Source organism: Dermacentor variabilis, chromosome 8, assembly GCF_050947875.1.
Source record: "Dermacentor variabilis isolate Ectoservices chromosome 8, ASM5094787v1, whole genome shotgun sequence".
Lineage (NCBI taxonomy): Eukaryota > Metazoa > Arthropoda > Arachnida > Ixodida > Ixodidae > Dermacentor > Dermacentor variabilis.
In genome coordinates, this window is record NC_134575.1 from 43,433,921 (window position 1) to 43,446,036 (window position 12,116).

The 12,116-nt window shown below is 43.8% G+C and overlaps 1 protein-coding gene across 1 annotated transcript in view; it reads left to right on the plus strand.

Moving 5' to 3' along the window:
* l(2)k05819 (transmembrane protein 94-like protein l(2)k05819) overlaps nt 1-9,293 on the plus strand; it is a 62,291-nt gene extending 52,998 nt beyond the window's left edge. Inside the window, exons 27-29 of the mRNA XM_075703704.1 lie at nt 904-997; nt 3,293-3,457; nt 4,786-9,293. Coding sequence (XP_075559819.1) covers nt 904-997; nt 3,293-3,457; nt 4,786-4,858 — 332 coding nt within the window. The 3' untranslated portion in view covers nt 4,859-9,293. The remainder of the gene's footprint in view (nt 1-903; nt 998-3,292; nt 3,458-4,785) is intronic.
* The last annotated feature ends 2,823 nt before the right edge of the window (nt 9,294-12,116 follow it).

Here is a 12,116-nt window from a genome sequence, read left to right on the forward strand (position 1 = left end):
GTAAGCAATCATGCTAACTTCAGAGTTGCTGTCGTAATAATGCCATTGTGCCATCATTGTTCTGTCATCATCGTACTGATTCACCACCATATTGATTCATCATCCTTGTAGCCAAAATCATTGGGTCATCTACTGCTGTTCTTGGCAGCAGCTAAGTTTCTGCTTCAGAGGTCAACTGCAACAAGATCTCACCTTTTCTAAATTGGCCATTCAAAAGTAGTTTATTGTATTGAAGCAATATTGGCAATATTGGCAATATTGGCAATATCTACTTATTACATAGTAATAAGTAGATATGACAAAATCTCAGACCATTGCCTCTGAGATTCTAAGCTCGTCGCGGTTCCGCTTGATCTCGGAGGTCATACCAAGGAGCCTCAGTGGTCCTCAACATTCAAGGTTGTGCATCATTTTCAGGGAGCTGTAATGGCAGCACTCGGGAGGTTTTGCTGTTGGGCAAATTGGTACGTGTTGCGAAGAGCAAGAACAGCACAGGAAATGGTACAAGAAAAAGAGACATATGCACAACGGTGCGTTTGTCTGTCTTTCTTGTCTCATTCCCTGCACTGTTTTTGTTCTTAGCATCGTGGCAGCATTCCTTGCAATTTCGGTATCAAAAGCTTCTATTTTTGCAAAATTTTTGTGAGGCATCCAATGCCTTTTCAGATGTTTATCTTTGCCTGAAGGCTGCTCTCTATCAATGCCACCTGAAACCACGCTTTTTGTGACGTCCAAAATTTCGTTGCAGTTGGCCTTTAAGCGGCGCTCTCTATTTTGTTTTTGTTTGTGAGGTTTTGCTTGAGACTGTGCCTTTCTTCATTACAAGCAGTAGAAATGCTGGTAATAATAGCTCGAAAGTGGTGCAGCACTTTGACGTCACCGTCTTTACTCCACTCGGTCCAGTGGCCATCTCCATGAGCTTCGTCCACCGGTCACAGCCAGCGTGGAAGAGGAATCCCGCCTCTAACCGGTGCTGGCTTGTCACAAGTCTCTCCGTGTAAGTCACGCGACTTCACACCATGCACAGGCATGTATTGGCATATCAGTTCAATACTTGGACGCATCTGTAAGTGCACTTGCCAACAGGTATTGTTCTAGCCGCACTCATTTTGTGGGACACCTGAAAACAAAAGCCAAACTGCAATTATGTGCCCAAGATGGATCCTGCAATTCTGTCAGCTGTTGTTCGAATAGATATAAATGAAACAAAACTGCGGTGAAATGAAGCATTCTGAAATCCATTAACTACTTCATTGTTCAGTTTACTTTGACTTTTACAGGTTATGTGCCGGATTTAATTTTCAGTGAAAATCTCTGTGACATGTTATTGAGGCCTGCATTTAAAGCACAGTAAGAAAGCATAGCCTAAAGCTTCGAACACTCTCCACATTTCCGGGGTGGCATGAAATAATGCTGATACTGTGCTTTTCAGACAGGTCACAGACCAGCCACACCACTGTGATTCAGTGCCAGGGCATTCTCATAGTGCAAGGTAGTGGGTTCTATACCTAGCCGATGGCATCTGCATTCCACTTGAAACACAATTCAAGAATGCCACCTCGTGCTGAGATGCTGGCATATGTTGAGGTGTACTGGTTAATCGAAATTCTTGTCATCTTTTTGCAGATCTCATCATCAAGCAAGTATAAATTGCAATGCTTGTGGGACGCTCAATACACAGTGTCGACCTTAGGCATAGCTGCTGAACATGTAAACGTGTAACTGAATGTGTAAATGTGGACATAGCATCTTTAAAGGTCCACGTGTTGGGCATGTGTCAACAAGAACATACATTGAAATACACACGTTTTGTTTAACTTGACGCACGTAGTAGAGAAAACAGAAGTAAAATTAATTAGTCCGCAAAAGATTGCTACTCTGAGGCCCACCTCTAATCGTTTAAATTAAAGATTGAGTTCCCAGCAGCACTGTAGTGTCGAGCACAACCTCTTTAAATGTGAATCGCGGCGCCACCGCTCTCGCTCTCCGTCCTTACTGAGTCACCGCAGTAATAAAAATCAAGCTGTTGTACTTATCGGGACGCAACTACGGCGATTACTTGTATATTTTATTTTTTCAAGATCTTGCAGAAGCAACTTTGTGTACAGCGTGCGCATTGCTCTTGCTTGCTATTGTCTGCTGCAGCTAACGCACGAGACAACAGCAGTGCTTAGTCCCCACCTCATTGCGCGCTTCCTACAGCCCGGACGTCTTGACACGTAAACCTGTCATTTGGTAGAGGTAGTTAACCACACAACAAGCCAAGCTTGTCTAACCAGCTTTAATACTTGAGTAATAGTATTTTAATATAACCAACACAGATATAACAAATTATCAGATAAACGAAGCAGATCTAAAGTTCTTCTTACCAGTATCAGCATGTAATGATACCTATATGCTTATAATGAATGTAGGATATAACTAAGCTATTCCTGTGTCCAATCCAACTCCATTGCATACTGTAGTGTTGAGCAAATGAGTATAATACTCAAGTAGTACTCATAGGTAGTACTTAAATATGTTGTTCTCGCTTCTTCGAGTGTCACATAGCAATATAGTACTTGATAAAACATCTGTACATTTTGAATTCTTCATGCTTGCCTGTTTTCCGCCAATGCATGCACTCTGTAGCTCAGATTGCAAATATATATAAAAGTGTTTTTTCAGTTCAATAAAGTCAGTCGGTTGCCTGCACTTACGGAGTTTCTATGTGTCATGTTCTGTTGTTTTTCTTTCTTCGCAGAAGTACCCTCTTATAATGTAACCTGAAGGCTGTTACGCTGATTTAGCTAGTATGTGATGCAGAGCCAAACGACGTCTGCTAGATGGAACACAGCAGTAGCAACAGACCACGCAAGTGCTGAGTTGGGTAGAAAGTCAGCACCCCGTGTCGTTGGCTTCCTTCAACTCTTCGATTCCATCCTTTTCCACTCACCGTGATGGCACAGTGGCCATGGCGTTTTCCTACCCAGCACAAGGTCATGGGTTCTGTTCCCAGCCATGGCGGCCACATTTCCATGGAGACGAAATGCAAGCAAAAACGCTAGGTTACTTGGGTTTAGGTGCACATAAAAGAAACCCAGGTTCTCAAAATTAACCAGAAGCCCTCCAATACAGCGTATCCCGTATCTCCAGTGTTGCTTTTGGACGTTAAAACGCCACGCATCAATCAACCGACCATTCTTTTCCTGCCCAGTCTTCGTTCACTCGCGCCACGTCATCGTGGACACTTCTCGGCTCTTGTCTTTTTGTGCTGCTGTGCCGTCAAGCTTCGGCAACCTTATTTTTCCAGGTTGCTGTTGCAGCTGGTTTTCTGCGCGTGCAACATCTGGGCGCGGGCGTCGGAGCCACTGGATGCGGTGCTTCCGCTGGTGCCGCAGTACGTGTGGCTCACGGGGTTCCTGTGGACACTCCTGCTCCTGCCGCTCAACGAGGTTGTCAAGATACATGAAATTAGGTGAGAAGCTGCCAAGTTTTCGTATTTGGTATCATTATTCCGGTTGTTGTCGTCATCGCTACATCGTGAAAGGATGGGAAGGTAGGCCTCTTTAGAACTAGCTGTCCCGAAATTGTAAACGTCGGTGTTGCTGTCACAGTCGTTCTTGTTGTTATATCAGTTCTGTCAATATATCAGTTACGTATCAGGTTACTTCAGTTCACAGTGCATCATGGGTGGGCTCCAGTTTTCGGTGCAGGGTAGTACTCTGAAACACTCAGTGGACTGAGTGCCACTGAGTGTGTACTGCTTAGGAATGTCACATCTGTGACAATCCAGATGTAGAAGAGCAGAGGACAGTTTCAAGAAGAGAGCATCAAATTCTGTGATGATGAAGATTACTTTCCTATCTAAACTTGCGGAGAACAAGTGCAAGTAGTGCGGTGTTAAACTACGGGATGGAGTGAATTGAACACCGTGCTGTTTAATCAGACTTGCCGTCCTGTTGTTCTATGTCTGTTAACATACCGGAGGTATAAAATACTAAACATGAGTGTTTCTTAGGTGACAAACCTGGGTTTTATTTACTTAACTGCGCTTTTTTTGGCTAGTCTTTTATTTTTGCAAGTTTCTTTATCATGTTTCCCTGAATGTGCATTTATTTTAACTAAGCCCATGTAACAATGGGTATTATGTTTCCATTGAAAAATTTTTTTAACCATAAATTTGGTTGCCTTATGTAGTGGGACATGACTGCAAGAAAATAGTTTGCTATACTTTTACTATACTCTTTTATACTTTTTCGTGCAGTTCTATAATCCCTTCATTTTAAACAATTTCCCAAGCATGTTTTTGAAATATCTTGAATGTGACTCTTTCTAATGGGAAACCATTTTCTTCATTTTCAGGCAAAATATTGGTTCATATAAATCTAGAGCTTAGTGACAAAGCTGAATTCTTTTTGGACGTAGGACGTATTCCCAGAGTAACACCTAACACGTCTGTTTGGCAGCAACCACAACATTCACTCAGTGAGCAGTTAATTTCACCTCGAATTCCATCCACAGGGTGCCGTTGGATCATGTACAAAGTACAGAGTCTGCATAATGTAACTTGCATAGTGTAATTTACACCACTCGTAACCATGCTACTTCAATGGGACAATACTCCAAGTGTTTGTCAAAGGTAGCCACGTACACATAGTGCCATCGCACCTTTAGTAATGGCACTCATTACAACAACGCTGCGAAAAACTACATAACCTTCTGTCATTATTTTTTTATTTGTGCCTTTGTTTCTAGCCTTTCGCTCAACAGTTTGAAAACTTCTCTTTCCTGTTTGCTTTGCAGGGCGAATCGTCGACAGCAAAAGAGGGCCCGGCTCGATTTTGGGACCAAGCTTGGCATGAACTCTCCGTTCTGAGGTCCCCGCTGCACGAGCGCTGGACGCTCCTTGACAAGCGGCCACTGTGATCACTCCAAGACCCTCGCGGTACATTGTGCCGACACTACGCTGCCTTCCAAGATGGCCACTTGCCCGACAAGGGCTGCGCCGTACCTTCAAAGTTCCTCATTAACAGTGCATGACGTAATATAGTGACCGGACTCCTGGAGTGGTACCACCAGCGATTCATTCAGTGCTTAATGCCGACGCTCCCAAAAGGTGTGCAGTGGACGCTCACAGGTGCACGAGATGGTTGTACCACTGTGTTTGTTTGGATCACGGTTGAAACCTGCCACATTGCTAAAGGAGGAGGTGAGGCTTTGCCAGGTTGTGAACTCAACACTGCATGCTGGGACCGTAACGGGGCACCAGAGGCCCACAGTGGTCCCTCTGGCCTTGCAGCATTGCTGTCCAGTGTTGTGCTTCGAGGATTCATAGACTTTCGTCGGTTCTGTCTCGTCTTGACATTTCTCGTCGCCTCTGGGAAAGCGTAAGCCGCCGCCGACAAGTTTCTACAGACAGGAGAACACAAGTGCGGAAGCGCAGGGATGAAAAGGAAGATGGGGAAATTAGCAGCCTCACCCTGCGAGACTGCCCAAGCACCGCGGATGTTGCACCTGCTATGGCAGGTCCATGTCTGTACCACCCAATGTGCCTGCAGTGACAGGATGAGAATGTGCATGCGATGACCGTGCGAATATGTGCGTACAAGTACAGGACAGGTATGCCCATGCAATGATGAGCCAAAAGACGTGCAAGCAGTGAGAGGACACATACACGCATGCAATGACAGGGTAAGGATCTGGGCACAATGACAGGAGACAGGTTCGTGCATGCAATGACAGGCCTAAAATCTGCACACACTGACAGGGCAGTGATGTGCACGCAGTGACAGCACGAGAGAATGTGCGCACAATGACAGGACAGGTATGCGCTTGCAATGACAGTGCGAGAGGATGTCGTGAAATGACAGGGCAACCATTCATGTGCAGAGACAGGATGAGTATGTGCATACAATGACAGGATGAGAACACGTGGACCTTAAAGGAGCACTGTAAAACTTTTCTTGAAACCTGTGAAAAATGCTGAAATGAGTGCAGTGGCCTTCAGTGAATACCAACGGTGATTTAATGAACACAGTGTTTACATTCCTCGTTCAGAAGATGTACCGAAATTTGGGCTAGTTCATATGGACTCATCTGGGTGTGCAAGCGCCAAGCAAAACTCAATTAAGAGGAGGATGGACAACAGAGCCATTTTCCATCCTCTCCTTAAAGGGACACTAAAAGTTAATATCAAGTCAACGTGTACTGTTGAAATACCATCCCAGAAACCTTGAAACGCTTGTTTAGTGCGAAGAAGAGACTTATTTTAAAAGAAAATGCGTTCTGAAGCGTCCGCATACCTCTAGCACAGTTCAAATCACTTTCTGGTAACCTTTAGTGTCCCTTTAAACTGTGTTCTGCTTTGCACCTAAGACGCCACGTTCACTCCCAACTCATCTCTTACTCTTAGCTGGGTGGCACCGATAGCAGCACCCTGGCTATCCTCTTCTTCTTTCTGTGCTGTGCTTATGGTAAGGACCTTTCAAAGCTGGCATCTGACAGTGCTATCCTGAGAGTGATACAAGTGCAGTGACACAATGGGCTGGATGCGTTCACAATCACTGCTTCCCCGCTTGCTAGAAGGTTGGTGGGGTCTGCATGCCTGTGTGAGCTTTCATTCAGGAATAATCTGTAGTTGCGAGCAATCGAACAATGGATGGCGTCTATGATCTTTTTCACGGGTCTTCGACATCATAGGCAGAACCTAATAAGAGTCGGAGGCCTCAAAAGCCACAGAAAAAAAAGCTAGCAGTCTGTTATGTTAGATTGTGGGGTTCCCCAATGCAGGTAGCGAAATAACATCTGACTCGCCTGTTCATGGCAGCACGGTCTGCAGATGGGAAACGTGTTCTCACTATGTTCTGTAAATGTTTCAGTGCCTTCTTAAGGGGAAGCTTCAGCTTGGAGTGAGTTTCCTTATTAAAGCAGACAGAAAATGCATAAATATGCTCACCATGGGCAACTGCTGAACTGGCTTAGATGAAGTTTGTTGCATACGAGTCGAGAAAGCTTCCATGCTCTGCCAACGGTTGAAATTAGAATTTTGATTTAGGGCTTCGACTGTGTCCTAAAGCTTTTTTAAAAATTGAGACGCCACGTTTGCGGCATCATGATTGGCCACCATAAACAGAAAGTGCAGTTCTGTCAATTGTATCTTTTAGAGTCTATAAAGCAGACAAACGTGATATTTATTTATTTTTATTTATTCAAAATACCTTACAGGCACCTTGCCACGGCATTGAGTAAAGGGGGTAATAAAAGTGCAAAGTAACTCGACAGCGTACAAACATATGGCTCAAATTTGCAATTTAACGCAACACAGATGTGGAGAGGAATCAATGATAATGTGGTATGACGGCAAATATGAGGCTGGGCAGGAAAGAGGATAACACCAAAAAAAAATCTATTGGCTGGCATTATACATATGGCAAAACTGCACACAAAAACTATAAAGTATACCAATCGCAACGACAATAGTAAAAAGAAAAGAAACTACAACCAAAGATAGACTGACAAATATGCTTATTCTAGGCACAGGAACAGTTGGCCGTGTTTCAAAGACGCACAATGGTAGGGCATGATAAAAACGCTGGAACTAGTTGCGTGCACAGTAAAACCATTTATCAATATAAAAAATGCAGTCGGTCACAAAGTGGCATACTTAAAAAAATAACAAGACAGGAAAACACGTGTCCGATGTCTTTGGTCCTAAAGGTGTAAAAATAACAAGTGAATAAATACATGGGTGGGATACAGGACAATGGCACAGGAAGTAAAACAAAATTGGAAAAAGCTAGCGGTAAGTTTTTATTGCGAAGAGAAAGAGTGCAGAAGTTGACGGAAATTATTGTGGTCTGGTTCGGATGCAATGTTGTCTGGAAGACCATTCCACAAATGCATGGTGCGAGGAAGAGCAGATGAGTTGAAGGCATGAGTTGACCCATATAATCGCGTGAAACTTAAGTGATTATGCAAATGACGTGATGTAATGGAAGGAGCACCTAGGTGAAGTGGGAATGGTCTGCTGGTGTATGCGGATTTGTGAAAAAGGCATAAAAGGGCAACGTCACGACGAGCACTAAGATGTTGAAGTGAGACATTGAGCTTAATTTGCGTTATGGTGTTATGGTTGTCATAATTGCGTGAAATGAAACGGGCAGCCCTATTCTGAACCGCTTCAAGCATGTTAATTAAATAATTGTGGTAGGGGGACCAGATAGATGCGGCGAATTCAAGCTGTGGGGGAACGAAGGTCTGGTAAGCTAGTTGATGGACATGAGTGAGACAGTTATGTAAATTTTGACGTAAATATCCTAAAGATTTTGAAGTTTTTGCACATCTGGTCGTAATATGGTGAGACCAGGAGAGGCTGGGTGTGAAATGAATACCAAGGTACTTATAAGATGATGCCTGCGACAGTTGGTAATTGTTAATGGTGTAGCAGTAGTTGGAAATGTTTTACTTGCGTGTGAAGGAGATTATTTTGCATTTCTCTGTATTCAGCGACGTGAGCCATTTTTTACATCAGTTGTTAATGCGGTAAAGGTCGTTTTGGAGCGTTAACTGGTCGTCAGCACAGGTTATTGGACGGTATATGATGCAATCATTGGCGAAAATTCGTATGCAGGAAGAAATGTTTTCTGGCAAGTCGTTTATATAGATTAAAAACAATAGGGGGCCGAGGACGCACCCCTGTGGTATGCCCGAAGTTACGTGAGAGAGGGAGGATTGGAAACTGTTAATAACTGTGAATTGCTGGCAGAGTGAGAGGAAGTTACAGAACCAAGATAAGGTTAGCGAGTCTTATCGAAGGGTAGATAATTTAGAAATCAGACGGCAATGGGGGGGGGGGGGCGACACGATCAAAGGCTTTTGAAAAATCAAGAAAATACAGTCGGTCTGGTGGTTATTGTTCATGTTGCAATGTAGTTCTGTATTTAATTCTAGTAGCTGGGTTTCACAAGAGAAACCTTTCCTGAATCTGTGTTGGTTGTTAAAAAAGAAATTGTTAGATTCTAAGTGTTGGTAAACATGAGAAGCGATTATGTGTTCAAGAAGTTTGCAGCAGATGCAAGTCAGGAAAGTTGGGCGGTAGCTTTCGGGAGTATGTTTATCACCGGCTTTAAACGCAGGCACTATTTCACCAATTTTGCAATCGGAGGGAAGTTGACCTGTCACTAAAGATTACCTGAAGAGGTGGTATAAAATAGAGAGTTTTAGAATAGGGGCCCCAAACGTTTTGGGGCCCCAAAGAAATAGCGTCGAAGCCACTGCGCATGCGCAAGACGCAAACTCCGTTTGGGTTTTGCGTTGGGAACGCTATTTCACCGATTTAGCGGGAGCCCAAATAGCGGCCCCAAAAGCTTTGCACCGGCAAACATGGCGGCACCCATCGAAGCGACGGCTCTAACCTAGCACAAAACTGGGTTCTATTCGTGGTAACGCGTGAATTCGCATGCTAGGAGAAGTGAGTGTGGTTATCGCTTTCTCTCAACTAGCGTGTGTTATGAAGATTGACTCATTAGACGCCGCTGATTTTGAATTCGATTGTGGATTTTATGGCTCGTAGGCCTAACACGGCTAAGCTTGGCTGGTGAAGGCTAGTAAAGTTGGTTTGCTCAAAACTAAGCGCAACTAATTGTTTGCTGCTTACAGAGAATAACCTCTAAATTGTACTTAAACGCGAATACACGCAAGTAAAAATTATTATTCCTATTATAAAATGGTATATTTTATCTAATTATTTCTAATAGTTTTTCTTTTACGCCGTAGTGGCGCTGTCAGCGCAAAACGCTATCCGCAAACGTCAAACCCTATTCTAAAACTCTTCACTCCTACGTGCCCCAACGCTAACACCCGCAAAGCTCTTTGGGGCCCCAAGCTATTGGGGCCCCTATTCTAAAACTCCCTAATGTTACCAGAAACGGAGACAATGTTTTTAAGAATTTTAGAGTTAATATTGTCAATGCCAGCTGAAGTGGATAATTTAAGGTTATTAATTAGAAGTATTATGCCCTTGGCAGTTATTTCAATCGGTTCCATATATGGGAAGTCAAGATCAGGTACGTATGGAACGTCAAAAGAGTGTTCCCGGGTGAAAACGGATGAAAAAAATGTGTTAAATACAGAGGTGCAAGAACTGTCTGAAAGTGGAACATGATCGTCGTCTAGCAAAGATGTCTGTCGCGGATCGTGTTTGGGGGATACAAGTTTCCAAAACTGCTTAGAATTAGATTTCAGAAGGGAAGGTAAATCACTAGAAAAATATTTTTGTTTAGCAGCTTCTACTGTGGAACAGTAAGTTATCATAAAATCTTTGTATGCCTTCCATGCGGAAGGTGTGCTGTGTCGTTTTGCTGTGCAGTATAATCGTTTCTTTTTGTTTCTAAGCTGCCGGAGGGATTTCGTAAACCAGGGGTTTGATTTATCATTTTTGATTTGACTGTTATTAGCGGGACGTACTGATTTGCTAGCGCACACTATTTGCTCGATAAAGCACCCAATTATCTTCAATGGGACGACTGTCGAAGGATGGTAGGAATGTATCAGTGTAGAAAGTTACGAGTTCGGCGTTAATTTGCTGTAGTTGGCTTTACTGTACTCGTGAATTTTTTGTTGTCAGTGCCAGAGAATGGTGGCGGAATTTTAAGGGAAACTTGAACGAGTTTGTGATCACTGAAACCATGCATGTGTAATATGGTACGTATGGTTTCAGGAGCCGTCGAATTGGTTTACAGTTTGGTTTGGAATATATTGGTTTACAGTTTAAGCACAAATCATTGCATTGTTTACATGTTTTCTTTCTCCTGTATACAATTTGTTGGTCTCATTCAAAGCAGTGTACCATAATTTATAAATTTTGTGCATTTTAGATTGATACTGTTCACAGTGCTCTAATACAGTTAAACCTCGACATAACGAATTATTTAACTTTTTTTTAACTCTTGTCCATAAAGCCATGTATTTAGAACCTCAATATAACAAAGTGTGTTTGTTTGCGATTTCAATATAACGAAATTTCACGGCCGCCGCAATAGAATGCCGAGGCAATACGCGGGCACAGATGGTCATCTGGCTGAATTAAAAGTGGCTGCTTGCAAACGCACTTCTCGAATCGCGCACCGCGCGACAGGAGCCACCGCCGACGTGGAGCCGCATCATGTTCCAAGTGCGATAAGATCCTATTGCACTACACGCACTGCGTGCTTTAGGTACGAGTGAAAGTGTGCGAGGATGAGACAAGAAAGATGGTGGCTTCACGAATGTCTCCTTCCCGGAAAGGGGAGCGATCTCGCGCTAACGTGATCAAGCGCACGCGAAAAGCCGGAGTCGGGGTTACGTTGGCGCGCGTCTCAGCCGTGGTTGCGCATGGCTGCAAGCAGGGCTGAGCACATGCGCAGCTGCGCACCCTGCGTTATAGGTAATGTGCCACGTGTGCAAAGAGTGGGCATGCCGAGACAGCGTGGCTCCATGTAAGCGGTCTTGCCGCGCATTTCATATCGCAGCTTGCGAGTTTCGGTGACCCGCTGGAGCGAGAGGCAGCCGAAGCATTCGCTCCCTACTGCCGGCGCTTTTCCTGATAACGTTGTCCGGGTGCGGGCGACGCTATCAGCCATGGGGGCGGAGTACATGGCAAAGTGTGGTTGGCTTCACTTAATTCGCACCGCCGATGTGAAGATATCGTCGACGTACGCGGCGTGAAACTATATCATTCGTCAAAGTTGAAATGTTTTCTCATTCAAATTTGTTTTTTTCCGATGGCTCGATAATTAGAAAAATTCTGCGGCCCCGTTCTATGTCAAAAAAATCGATCGGCGATTGTACTTCTTTCCATAGAACGAAATTTCGATATAGCGAAGTAAATTGCTGATTTACCGACTTCGTTATATAGAGGTTTAACTGTATTTGTTTCTGCTGTGAAGTTAATCTTGTAGCATAAGGCATCATTTTATTGAACTTTTCTTACTTTTGGCAGTTTCTTTAAAAAATTGAAGGTCTAAGCTGCTCAGCTGCTGCATGTGCTCATATTTTCCACTTGATGGGACAGGTGGCTTTATTGCAGGGCATGTGGCAGAATTCCTTGCTTGTTGTTATCAACGTTCAGAATATGCCAAGCTGTGTCACCTACAAAA